The sequence below is a fragment of the Rhinoderma darwinii genome, chromosome 9 (assembly GCF_050947455.1).
Source record: "Rhinoderma darwinii isolate aRhiDar2 chromosome 9, aRhiDar2.hap1, whole genome shotgun sequence".
Taxonomy (NCBI): domain Eukaryota; kingdom Metazoa; phylum Chordata; class Amphibia; order Anura; family Rhinodermatidae; genus Rhinoderma; species Rhinoderma darwinii.
This window is the reverse complement of record NC_134695.1, coordinates 7,828,633-7,842,609: the sequence shown is the minus strand read 5'-3', so window position 1 is coordinate 7,842,609 and position 13,977 is coordinate 7,828,633. Positions and strand designations below refer to the sequence as shown.

At 42.3% G+C, this 13,977-nt stretch overlaps 1 protein-coding gene across 10 annotated transcripts in view; it reads right to left on the bottom strand.

The window, feature by feature from the left end:
* Nucleotides 1-13,977, bottom strand: part of MARK2 (microtubule affinity regulating kinase 2) — a 382,575-nt gene that overhangs the window by 293,893 nt on the left and 74,705 nt on the right. The window contains exon 2 of one of the 10 annotated variants that reach the window (XM_075837219.1): nucleotides 1,766-1,841. The exons of the other annotated variants lie outside the window; for them this stretch is intronic. Within the exon in view, the coding sequence (XP_075693334.1) occupies nucleotides 1,766-1,789 (24 nt within the window). The 5' untranslated portion in view covers nucleotides 1,790-1,841. The remainder of the gene's footprint in view (nucleotides 1-1,765; nucleotides 1,842-13,977) is intronic. 10 annotated transcript variants of the gene reach the window in all.

Below are 13,977 nucleotides of genomic sequence, written 5' to 3'. Positions count from 1 at the left end.
GTCTGGTGCCATCACAAGCATCAGAAGCCCCCACGATTGCATGGGGGCTGCTGATGCGCTACAAACCCGCTACATGCTGAGATCGCAATCGAGCCCCACATGTAACGGGTTAATTGCCACTTGATTGGCAACACTGGAGAGTGTCAGCTGTCGGGGACAGCTGATCTCCAAGTTCCCGATGCACACTGTCGCCGACAGTGTGCATCGGGAACGACACAGTGACTTCCTGTCACTCTGACAGGAAGCCTATCAGGACCAGCCGAAGGTTGGTCCTGATGGGCTTCCGTCCATGGCAGACCCGGAAGCCATTGCTTGACTTCCGTTTGCCATACTAAATATCGGCAGACCCCGCGATTTCGGACGGGGGTCTGCCGATATGCTAGAAACCCCTAAAATTCGGCGATTGCACCCGATCGCCAAATTTAAGGGGTTAATTCGCCGAAATCAGCGGTAAAGGACCGCTGGCCGGCAAGAGGGGAGTGTCAGCTGTCGGCGACAGCTGACCTCCCGGTTCCCGGTGCACACTGTCGCCGACAGTGTGCACCGGGAAAAACTCAGTAACTATACGTCCTCGTGCGGGAAGTAACCTCGCGCAACGACGGACAGTTACGTCCTCGTGCGGATAGGGGTTAAGAAACCAATTGGCATAAATCTAAAATTGCTCATAACTTGCTCAAAAATGATAGTTTTTCAAAATAAAAACCACTGCTGTTATCTACATTACAGCGCCGATCAGATTATGTAGGAGATAGGGCACTTATAAACTGGTGACAGAGCCTCTTTAAGCCACAATACTTGGTAACACTGGACATCTGATGAAAAAGGTCCAACAATTCTTCAGTGAGTGCCCCAGAGAGATTGCCGTGAAGGAGTTGGCAAACATTGGAAGCTCTGCGTACCCACACTGAAGCAAAAATTGGTCTCAAGGCCCCGTCCACCATTGGAATTCTAGTAGTTTTGGGTAGGCGAGAAAAAGAAGGATCCACCACTGGAAAAATCACCCATTTGGAAGAGATATCCTCTGGAAAATGGTACATAAGAGTCAAACATGAATCTGGGCAGATGACTTGTCAGGATGTTTACATTCCTTCAAACTCGGAGTAAGGGGGAAAGGGCTTATAAACTGTCTTGGACGACAGAAGGTGACCGTTTCCGCAGTGATTTTCAAGAGGTCTCCGACCGCTTAATAAGACTGTCCACAGCGGAAGACAAAACCTGTAGAAGGGTTCATTCAACAGCTTTTTTTATTCTTAGGCTGGGTTCACACACCCTATTTACGGACGTAATTCGGGCGTTTTAGCCCCGAATTACGTCTGAAAATACGGCTCCAAAGCATCGGCACACATCTGCCCATTCATTTGAATGGGTTTTACGATGTACTGTGCCGATTGTCATTTTTTTTTACGCGCCGCTGTCAAAAGACGGCGCGTAAAAGAGATGCCCGCGTCAAAGAAGTGCCTGTCACTTCTTGAGACGTAATTGGAGCAGTTTTCCATTGACTCCATAGAAAAACAGCTCCAATTACGTCCATAATGGACGCAACGAAAAGCACCTGCACATGCCATTACGTCTGAAATTACGGAGCTGTTTTCTCCTGAAAACAGATCTGTAATTTCAGCCGTAACGGAGGCTGCCGTGTGAAAATACCCTCAGTGTCCTGCCTCCTATTGTCAACAGCAAATACCCACGGTTTGTGTCCCTCAATGAGACGAACGAAAAAATCCTCAGCAAGAAATAATTTCCCTTTAATTTCCCTCTTACTTACCATGACAAATATTGCACCAAACATGTTCTACAGCTTGGTCTGAATCATTTCCTCCCACAGCTTAGATATTTTGGGCCTACGTATAAGAATAGAGGGCAGTGCTTAGATTTCCTAATGCCAAAGACTGACGTTCAATTTAAAAGCATAGGTAATTTATGAGAAAATACAAAATCGACTAGAAGAAATAGTATATATTCACAGTATGTATACAAACATGTATGTCTATAAACACATGCCATATACACAGAACAATATCACAAACATCAGGGTTGCCATTGCTCGAAATGTCAAATTGGCTTGACACACACGTTTTCAATTAAAGGGGTTGTCCCATTTAGTTAACCCCCATTTTTACCACCGATGTGGCGGTTTGAGGGCTTTATTTTTTATTTTTTTCAGGGCGAACTGTAGTTTTTATTGGTACTTTTGGGATTCATATGACTTTTTGATCACTTTTTATGCAAGGCTAGGTAACCAAACGGGAATTCTGGCTTTTAAGTAATTTTTTTATGGGGTACAGTGTGGATACGGAAGCGTTGCTATGCGACGCAAGGGTCTTACCCAAGATTCCTACACATCGTATTTACGGACACCCTTCCGCATATGCAGATTATTTACAGATACCTATAAATAAATACGGATCCGTATTAACAGACGGTAATTACGGATGGATGAGAAATATGGTCGTGTGCATGGGACCTATAGCCAAAGGTGAGTTTTCGCTATGTACCGGCCTGCCTTTCTGTCTCCTGACCGAATTAACTGAACCTTACAGCGTCTGCTGAGTGGACAGGAGCTCATTTCTATGGAGATCAATGTAAGCATCACAGAAATTGAGAGTGAGAACTAAGCATGCAAATCTGCACCAACAGCACTGAAGCCATAGTCTAAAGGCACACACAGTGATGTAGATCCTGGAAACGAAAGTTTCCATGTATCGGCTAGGTTTTCTGTGGAATGAAAAAAAAAAAGGGGGGGGGGCGCACATGTTGTGAACTCGTGTGCTCCACAGAGGTCTAGCATTGTTTAAGTATGTCCTCTATCCAATTGCCTTCGTAGCTCAAAGGCCAAAATGAGTACAGGGCAAGGCACACAAAGACCTACATACTACATGTGACATATAGTGGACATCATTTTACAAGAGCGCATCAGAAGACAAATGATCAGGGCTGAATAAGTGAACGTAAAGATACTAAAACACAGACAAAAATAGCCTGACTTGTCATAATCAGGTTTTTTTTCTTTATTTTATTATAGGTCGGATGTAGTCCTTGCTGTTGGAGCACTCTGCATATCCATAAAGCATTACACCTGTCAGTTTGCATTAAAAATGGGTCATAAATATAAAATAATGCCAAGAATAGTGGTGTTGCCCAAGACAATCAGATTCTAACTGAAAGTGAATATTAGAAAACGGAAATAAAGTTCAGATGGGCCAACACTATTTTCTCTAAAATAGTCTTGTGCATAGCCCCCTGTCCTTTGTCTTGGTACATGTATTACATACTGATTGTGGGAAATATACATGCCAATGTGCTTCCAAATTAAATCTATTGAATATTTATTTCCATTTGCTAAGCACCGGTGGCTCAGTTGGGGCACATTAATCATCTGAAAAGGCTGTAGGCATTCAGTTCAGAAGCACTGCATTAAATCCCTACTTGTTGTACAGCACATGCCTATTAACCATGTTTCGCATAATGCACCAAGGTAGGCAAGGAGACCGTATGCAAAAAAATAAAAGTAAAGAAAGACTAAAAACAAACAGTGGTTGGAGAGGTGATCTAAACAGGTCTTCAGTGATCGTTCATTTCTTAATATATCTTTATAGCAGAGCTCCAAATCCCTTGTATCGACAGTACAACAATAAAATGCTGGCTGTATGTAACCACCACTAGGGGGAGCTTCGTGGCGTACTGAAGACAAATTTCAACATTAAACTTAAATAGGAACTACACTTTCAAACTTTTGATAGGTCAGAGACATTTCAAAAGATCGGATCAGTGGGGGTCCGGGTGCGGAGACCCCCACTGTTCATAACGAAGGTCCAGAAGCTTTGCTCCTTCGGCTGTAATCAGCGCTCATCACCAGGCTGAAGAAAATGTAAGCCGTCTTCAGCAGGACGATGAGCGCTTTGGTCGCTTTTTCACCAGTTGTTCTACCTTGGACCACTTTTGGTAGGTACTAATCACCGCAAACCGCCAACACCCCAAAAAAAACTGCCATTCAAGAGATGTTCTGACTCAGCAGCCTTGTCATCACAACTTGGCGATTGTCAAAGTCGCTCAGATCCATAACCCCTTCAGGACCCAGCCTGTTTTGGCATTCAGGACACAGCCGATTTTTTCAAATCTGACATGTTACTTTATGTGGTAATAACTTCAGAATGCTTTTTTCTATCCAAGCAATTCTGAGACTGTTTTCTAGTGACATGTTGTACTTTATGTTAGTGAAAAAATTTGGTTGATAAATTTGGCATTTCTGAAAAACACTGAAATTGAGAAATTTTGCAAAGATTAGCATTTTTCTAAATGTAAACGTATCTGCTTGTAAAACAGATAGGAATACCACAAAATAGTTACTAATTAACATTTTCCATATGTGTACTTTATGTTTGCATAGTTTTTTGAACGTCCTTTTATTTTTCCAGGATGTTACAAGGCTTAGAACTTTAGCAGCAATTTCTCAATTTAAAGAAAATTTCAAAAGGCCATTTTTTCAGGGACCAGTTCAGTGCTGAAGTGGCTTTGAGGGCCTTATATATTAGAAAGTACCCAATTTTGAAAACTGCTCCCCTCAAGGTATTCGGATCACCATTCAGTGTTTTAACCCTTTAGACGTTTCACAGGATTTAAAAGCAAAGTAGAGGTGAAATTGACAAAAAAAATGTTGCCGAAATTCATTTCTGATACATTTTTTTTTTTTGTAACACAGAAGGTTTTACCAGAGAAATGCAACTCAAAATTGTAGTGCCCAGATTCTGCAGTTTTTAGAAATATCCCACATGTGGTCCTAGTGTGCTAATGGACAAACAAAGGAGCACCTAGAGGATTTTGGGGCCTCCTTTTTTTAGAATATATTTTAGGCACCATGTCAGGTTTGAAGGGGTCTTGTGGTGCCAAAAACTGTGGAAACACCCCAAAAGTTACCCCATTTATCTAGGGATATAGTTCGCGCTTTCACTAAATATATTGAAATTAGTCTGTAAAAATGAAAATCTTTCATTTTAATATTTACAAGGAATAACTAAGAAAATGTACCCCAAATATGTAAAGCAATGTCTCCCGATTATGGCAATACGCCACATGTGGTAATAAACTGCTGATTGGCCCCACAGCATGGCTCAGAAGGGAAGGAGCACCATTTGGATTTGGAAGCACAGATTTTGCTGGAATGGTTTTCGATGCCATGTAACATTTGCAACGCCCAGGAGGGACCAAAACAGTGGAAACAACCCAAAAGTTACCCCATTTTGGAAGCTACACCTCTCAAGGAATTTATCTAGAAGTTGAGTTACCATTTTGACCACACAGCTTTTTTGCAGAATTTTGTGAAATTAGGCCGTGAAAATGAAATGTTACTTTTTTTTCAGAAAAAAACAGAAATTTTTAATTTTTTACAGGGAATAAAAGAACTACAACATTTGTAAAGCATTTTCTCCTGATTACGGCAACACCCCATATGTGGTCATAAACGGCTGATTGAAGCCATGGCAGTGCTTAGACAGGAAGGAGCGCCATTTAGATTTTGGAGCACAGATTTTGCTGGATTGGTTTTCGGTGCCATGTCGCGTTTGCAACGCCCCGGAGGGACCAAAACAGTGGAAACCCCCCAAAAGTGACCCCATTTTGGAAACACACCTCAAGGAATTTTTCTAGGGGTATAGTTAGCATTTAGACCCCACAGGTTTTTTGCAGAATGAATTAGAATCAGGCCGCGAAAATGAACATCACAATTTTTTCCAATAAAATGTTGAATTTTCTCATTTTCACAAGGGATAAAAGGAGAAGAAAAAAAACAATTTTTGTAAAGCAATTTCTCCCGAGTACAGAAATACCCCACGTGGTCATCCGTTATTTTTCATTAGAAATGAATTAACCATGAATTAACCCTTTCAGGACTGATCCATTTTTTGCTTTCTTATTTTTGTTTTTCACTCTCCACCTTCCAAGAGCTATAAGTTTTTTTCTTTTTCCGTCAATAGTTGTATCTATTGACACCATTTAAAAAAGTACCATAAAATATACTAGAAAACTGAAAAAAAAATTCTTTGCGGGCTGAAATTGGAAAAAAAAAAAAAAAAAAAAAAAAAAAAAAAAAAAAAAATCGGATTCCATTTTTTGGGGGTCTCGTTTTTACAGCTTTCGCCATGCGGTTAAAACGAAAACTTTACTTTATTCTGCGGCGCAATACAATTATCGTGATTCCAACTTTATGGTTTTACTTATATTATACTACTTTTACAAAGAAAAATCTAATTGTTAAAATAAAAATTGCTTTGTTTCACCACATTCTGAGAGCCGTAACTTTTTTCGTTTTCGGTTGATTGAGAGGTGGGAGGTCTTATTTTTTGTGGGACGAGCTGTAGTTTTTATTGGTACCATTTTTTGGTACATAAAGTGATCAAAAAGTTGTATTACATTTTCTTTTGAGAGCGAAGGTGACAAAAAAAAATCTGCGATTTTGTCGGTAGAAATCTTTTTAAGTTTTTTATGGTGTTCACTGTGCGTGTTAAATAATGATATATTATAATAGTTCGGCTTTTTACGGACGTAGGATACCAATTTTGTTTCTTTTTTTACATTACTTTAGAAGAAAATATGGGAAAAGTTTTCGGTTTTTTTTCGCTTTAAATTTTTTTTCTCACTACTAACTTTAATTCTTCTACACATTTTATTAGATCATTGGATCGCTGGTACAATATACTGCAAACTAATGTATTGCAGTATATTGTTATTTTTAAAGGATTCTGTACCAGAATGATCGCTGTTCCTGTCCGTTAGTCCCGGGTATCCGCTGTAGTACAGCTAACGTAGTGTAATGTATTCTGTCATTGTGACGTGACAGCCACACTGACAGGAAGCATCGAGGACCGGCCGGAGGCTGCTGCTCCTCCGAGGCTTCCGTACATGGCAGCCCGGAGGCCATTGTCTGGCTTCCGATTGCCACGACAAGCATCGGCAGTCCCCACAATCACTTAGTTGGGGCTGCCGATGTGCTTCAAACCCCTTAAATGCGGTGATCGCAATCTGTCGCTGCATTTATGGGGTTAATTGCCAAAATCAGCGGCAATGGTCCACTGACCGGCAAGTCAGCTGTCGGGGACAGCTGACCTCCCAGTTCCCAGACACTGTCCGTTAGGACAGTGTGCGCCGGGAACCGCTCCGCAACTGTATGTTCTTGTGCGGGAAGCAACCCCTCTCCAGGACGTACAGTGCGGGGCAGCGTGGGAAGAGGTTAAACTTGAATATTTTTTCTGCTTTCAAAACATCAATATCAATAACTGACTGTTCACTTGCTGCCTAATATATCCCACCCCTTGACAGGTGCCATTGATGAAAATGTACATCCAGGTCAGGTGCGGGTTCCCACACGAACATACATTTTCATCATTGTCATCTCGCAGGTGCTGTCAGCCATGCTCTTGCCGAAATTGCTTTGAGTTGATGGGGGTTTTTCTTGACATGGAAAGGCAGGGGGCATGATAGAGCTCCGATACTGTCCAATCAGCTGCGGACAGTGTCAGTGTGTGTCCACAGCTGATTGCATAGTGTCAGAGCTCTGACTATCACAATCCCTGTCTTTCCATGTCCAGAAAAGCCCTACTGACAGAACAGGGGCCAATTTACATATTGGGCGCCAATAATAACGTCACTGATATCTCAAGAGCGGCTTAGGCTACACAGCGAATTCAAAATGCCCAAGGGTCTGTGCAGCAGCGCCTATAAGATGGTGCACTCAGATGCAGATGTCTGGGGTAGTGAAAGGTTCTCTTTAAGACTGCAGCCCTGGGACATAGAGATCTACAGGGTGGGCCATTTATATGGATACACCTAAATAAAATGGGAATGGTTGGTGATATTAACTTCCTGTTTGTGGCACATTAGTATATGGGAGGGGGGAAACTTTTCAAGCTGGGTGTTGACCATGGTGGCCATTTTGAAGTCGGCCATTTTGTATCCAACTTTAGTTTTTTCAATGGGAAGAGGGTCATGTGGCACATCAAACTTATCGAGAATTGCACAAGAAAAACAATGGTGTGCTTGGTTTTAACGTTACTTTATCCTTTCATGAGTTATTTACAAGTTTCTGACCACTTATAAAATGTGTTCAAAGTGCTGCCCATTGTGTTGTATTGTCAATGCAACCCTATTGCAGTATATCGTCTCTCTGACAGGCTTCTATTAATCCCTTAGTAGGAGCACAAAGATGACGGACCTGGGGGCCTTCATTAGGCCCCCAGGCAGCCATAGCAACTATCGCCACCCCGCGATTGCATTGCGGGTGGCGCGATCAGCAACTAGAGGGGGGTTGCCCCCCTCTTTCTAACTATTTAAATGCAGCGGCCGCTATTGACCGCGGCATTTAACGGGTTAAGCAAGCAGAATCGCGCTCGTAACTGTGAAGTGTCGGCTGTAACATACACCCGACACCCACATCGTATGGAGCGGGTTCCCTTCGTGAGCCCGTTCCATACTTCCCCTACCCGGCTATGACGTATGGATGTCAAATGTCAGGAAGGGGTTAACCTAACGTGACATGTACAATTACTTTTCTAATATAAGGTGTGTGTGTATATATATATATATATATATATATATATATATATATTACACACATACATACATACATACGGCATAGGACGTAGTAACGGCACCTCAAAGAACAGCAACGTTTCGGTTCAACAGGAGCCTTTCTCAAGCTATGTCAAACTAACAATGGTGTCAAGTTTAAATAGAGGGAGCATACATCAGCTAACAATCAAGTTAAGTGTACAGAGCCCATTACATATGTGAAAACAGTATCCAACAACATTATAAATATTAGTGCAAAAGTGCATCTCTTTGTATTTAAAAGGCCAGTCATGGACAGTGTTTTTTATATATATATATATATATATATATATATACACATACACATATACATATACACACACATATATATGTCCCATATAAACAACATAAATAGTGACAAATAGGGGTAATTAGAATGATAAGGAAGGGGGCAGGGGCCAATTATATCCAGGTGGAAATCAATAAACTTACAGTAAGAAGTCTGTATGCAATGTCCGCATAGCCAACGTGTGGAGTAGGCGCGCATAAACTGCGCATGCTCCAAGATGGCGTCCGGACCGGATATTCAATCCGGTGGAACGCATCGAGCGGAGCAGTTGTCACTGCGCATGCGCGAGCACGGAACTTGCGTTCCAGTCCTGACACGCATGTGACAGTACCAACAAAGCCACATGATGGATGTAAGAATAAATAAAATATGAAATGTCTGCAATTTATACATCGTCCACATAGTAGAATGAGCATTGCAATGCATCAACAGAAAATTGATAGATAATGCAACGCAGCGCTCATAGTAAACAGCGGATCATCTGTACTGATGACACTGGAACTGCAATCACGGAGTTTGGGAACACCCACAACCCATTCAAATATAGTGTGACAATAGTTACCATGGAAACATATAAAGGAACCTCACTTGGCAGAATAAACATCCCACCCAGGGATGCAAGATATATCGGACAAAACATGTCACGATAGAGAAGACCATCGGTTCCACATGTGCAAATTGCATATTTATTGGTAATAGGACAAGCAATTCTTGTAATTGATATTAAATTGGCACATGGCTAAAACTTGAAAATGCACCTGGCCAGGAAGGCTATGTACACATTTGAAGCAGGAAATATGTATTTTTTGGCTAAATCAGTTTTTTTAAATGATTTAAAAAATTTTTATATGGACTTACTAAAAAAAATATTTTAACTTTTTTTTTTTTTTTTTTTTTTTAGATGCAGCTCCTATTTTTCCTACCATCAAAGCACATTCCGTCAGGTCAGCTAGGACAGACGGCTCAGCTAAAAGTTGGTCCTGTGTCTCTGACAAGCAGGATCCAGCTTATAAAGATCACATCTTAGGGCCTGTTCACATCACCGTTCGCTTTCCGTTCCGGGGTTCCGTCGGGTGAACCCCGCAACAGAAAGTGAAACAAACCACAGCTTCCGTTTCAGTCACTAATGGTTTCTGTTCGTCACCATTCCTGCAGGTTTCCGTTTTAACAACGGAATCAATAGCGGAGTAGACTGCGCTATGGATTCCGTCGGAAAAACGGAAATCTGCCGGAATGGTGACGAACGGAAACCATTAGCGATGTTTCCGTCGCCTTTGATATCAATGGTGACTGAAACGGAAGCTTTTGTTTCACTTTCACTTCCCATTGCGGGGTCCACCCGACGGAAACCTCTGACGGAACCCCGGAACAGAAAGCGAACGGTGATGTGAACAGGCCCTAAGTTCATGAATTTAGAGGTGATCGTTATTGGCTGGATTCTGCATGTCAAAGACAGCAGGACCACCTTTCAGTACAGCTGACCTGACAGAATAGACTTTGATAGAAGCGGTATCTTAAAAAGTAAAAGTAAATTAAAAAAATAGTCAATTTAGATCTTTTTAAACACTTTAAACTCATATATATATATATATATGGGAAAAAAAAAAAAAAAAAAAAAAAAAAAAAAAAAAAAAAAAAAAAATCGAGCAAAGAAGCAGCACTCAATAGCAAAAAATGCTTCCATGGAGGAAGTGAAACGTTGCTGTGTTGGGTGAATAAATTTCATTTTTTGCTATTGAGTGCTGCTTCTTTGCTCGATTTTTTCCATATACCCTACTGGGAGAACGTCACTCCCTGTTATTTGAAGCTTAGCACCAGCTGTTTTTGTTTTTTTGCACAGTGCTGCTCCTATTATATGTTTGTTCCTATATATATATATATATATATATATATATATATATATATATATATATATATATATATAAAGAAGATCTGCAGCACTCCAATGTGAAAAAAGTGGTGGTTTATTCAATCCAAGAACAACAGCAACGTTTCAATCCTACAATAGGATCTTTATCAAGCTTGATAAAGATCCTATTGTAGGATTGAAACGTTGCTGTTGTTCTTGGATTGAATAAACCACCACTTTTTTCACATTGGAGTGCTGCAAATCTTCTTTCTTTATATACCAATACACGTCCGAGGATCGGGACGTTTTGCTGGGCACCTGATCGATTGATTCCGTGTGAGTGCTGCTGCTTTCTTGTTTGCTATATATATATATATATATATGTTACTAAGAAGTTATCGGACATTAAAAAAAAAACAATGTATCTTTATGGGAAACCCCAATGTGGCTTACAAATTAAAATTTAACCCCTTCCCGCTCCTGGACGTACTATTAGGTCATGGCAGCTGTATCGTTCGCGCTCCATGACCTAATAGTACGTCCTGCAGTTAGAACAGCGGTGCGAGCGCCCGACGCGTTCATGCGCTGTGATAGCTGCTGTTTCTGACAGCAGGCTATCACGGCATAATGGGCCGGGACCATTTACTATGGTCCCGCCTCGCCGATCGCCGCTATTGGCTAGTCAGTGAGTAACTAGCCAATAGCAGCGATCGGTCTCATTCAGCACAGCAGTGCTCGAGCCCGGCGTTCCTGAGCTGTGATAGCTGCTGTTTCTGACAGCACGCTATCACAGCATAATGTGCCGGGAACACGGCTGTGTCTGCACTGCCAGAAGCTGGGCGTTCTGAAGAGAAGTGGATGATGCTTCTCGTCAGAACGCCCAGCTAGTAAAAGTAGTAAAACCGCCCCGATGTACGCACATAATACACACCCACTTGGACTTTTGCAAGCCTCATTTGCATAAATACAAAAATGGTCATAACTTGGCCAAAAATGCTCGTTTTTTAAAAATAAAAACGTTACTGTAATCTACATTGCAGCGCCTATCTGCTGCAATAGCAGATAGGGGTTGCAAAATCTGGTGACAGTCTCTTTAGCATTAGGGATCCATCACCGTAGTTAGGTTTAGCGTCAGGGAAGCTTGGAATAATCTAGATAGGTTTAGTGTCAGGGAATCGTCGCCGTAGTTAGGTTTAGCGTTAGGGAAGTCCACATAAAATTTAGTTAGGTTTAGTGTTAGGAACCCTCGCCCTAGTTAGCTTTAGTGTCAGGGAAGTCCACTTGCTCTCTAAAAACAAAACACGCATTTGTGCTAGTTGCGCTATCCTATTGCTCCCAGTTAGGGATTTATTTTTTTGCTGTATATAAATTTTGTCTTAGCACAACAAGCATGTCCCAACGGACATTTACTGCTGAAGAGGCGTATGCATTTCTGGCCTCCGACACAGACTTTTATTTGTCTACCTCCTCATCCAGCGATGAAGAGGAGGGACCCCCTAGGAGACCTCCCAGGACCACCACCATAGTAGAAATTCCTGAGAGAAGTGACCCCACAACAAGTGATACCCCTGAGAGAAGTGACCCCATTTGGACGCCCACACCAGACCATTATGAACCCCAAATCCCTAAGTACACTGGCAACCCAGGGATCAAATTTAACACGGCAGGATTCAGTGAGATGGACTTTTTCAAGTTCTTCTTCACTGATGACTTTATAGAGCTAATGGTCTCCCAGACTAATTTATATGCCCAACAGTATATCACCAAGAACCCCAACTCATTTTATGCCCAATCCCAGAGGTGGACTCCTGTAGACGCAGCAGAGTTGGGCAAGTTCTGGGGACTGCTCTTGAACATGGGGCTTCTGAAAAAGCCATCCATTAGGACCTACTGGAGCACGGACATCTTATACCACACCCAGATGTACCGTATGGCCATGTCCAGGATGCCTTATGAGGCAATACTTTGCTTCCTACATTATGCCGATAATGAGCAGTGCCAACCCCTAGATGACCCCAGTTTTGACCGTTTATATAAACTGAGACCCTTATTAGACCATATCAGTGCCCGGTTTGCCCAAGCATACACCCCCGAGAAGTGTATTTCCATTGATGAGTCCCTGGTACATTTTAAAGGGAGGCTTCCATTCCGCCAGTACCTGCCAAGTAAGAGGGCAAGGTATGGCGTGAAGTTGTATAAGCTGTGAGAGAGTGCATCAGGGTATACATATAAATTCAGGATATATGAAGGGAAGGACAGCAGTATTCAGCCCGCAGAATGCCCCCCCTTACTGGGAATTAACGCAAAAATTGTGTGGGATTTGGTGCACCCACTGCTGGACCAGGGTTACCACCTCTACCTGGATAATTTTTATACCAGCGTCCCACTCTTCAACTGCCTCGCTTCCAGAAGGACTGCGGCATGCGGCACTGCTAGAAAAAAATCTTAGAGGCGTCCCTAAAACACTGCTTGGGCAAACACTCAGAAGGGGTGAGAGCAGGGCACATTCTAGCAGCAACATATTGTGTGTCAAGTACAAGGACAAGAGAGATATCCTTGTATTGACAATACATGCCCACACCAGTACCCATGTACCTGTACGAGGTACCAGTACAGAGACCCCCAAACCAGATTGCATCCTGGACTACAATAGGTACATGGGAGGGGTGGACTTGTCAGATCAAGTCCTGAAGCCCTACAGCGCTATGCGGAAATCGAGGGTGTGGTATAAGAAGCTGGCCGTGCACATCATACAGATGGCATTGTACAATGCGTACGTGCTACGTCGATGTGCAGGCCAGAGGGGAACTTTCCTGGAATGTCAAGAGGTGGTTATAAAGAACCTAATTTTTTGCGACCAGGAAGGAGGGGCACCCAGTACTTCTGGAAGCGAGGCCACACGCATCGTACCAGGGCAACACTTTCCAGGAGAAGTTCCCCAAACCGGTGGAAAGGGAAAGAGTCAAAAGAGGTGCAGAGTCTGCTATAAGAGGGGGATAAGGAAGGACACAATATACCAATGCGACACGTGTCCCGAAAAACCAGGGCTCTGTATAAAAGATTTTTAAAATTTACCATACATCCCTTGATTTGTAATTTACACTGATGCACTCCGCACAGCTTATCCCCCTCATCTTTCCCTTTTGAGCCCTGCCATGTGCCCAAGCAGCAAATAACAGCCACATGTAGGGTATTGCCGTACCCGGGAGTACCCACATTACAATTTATGGGGTGTATGTCT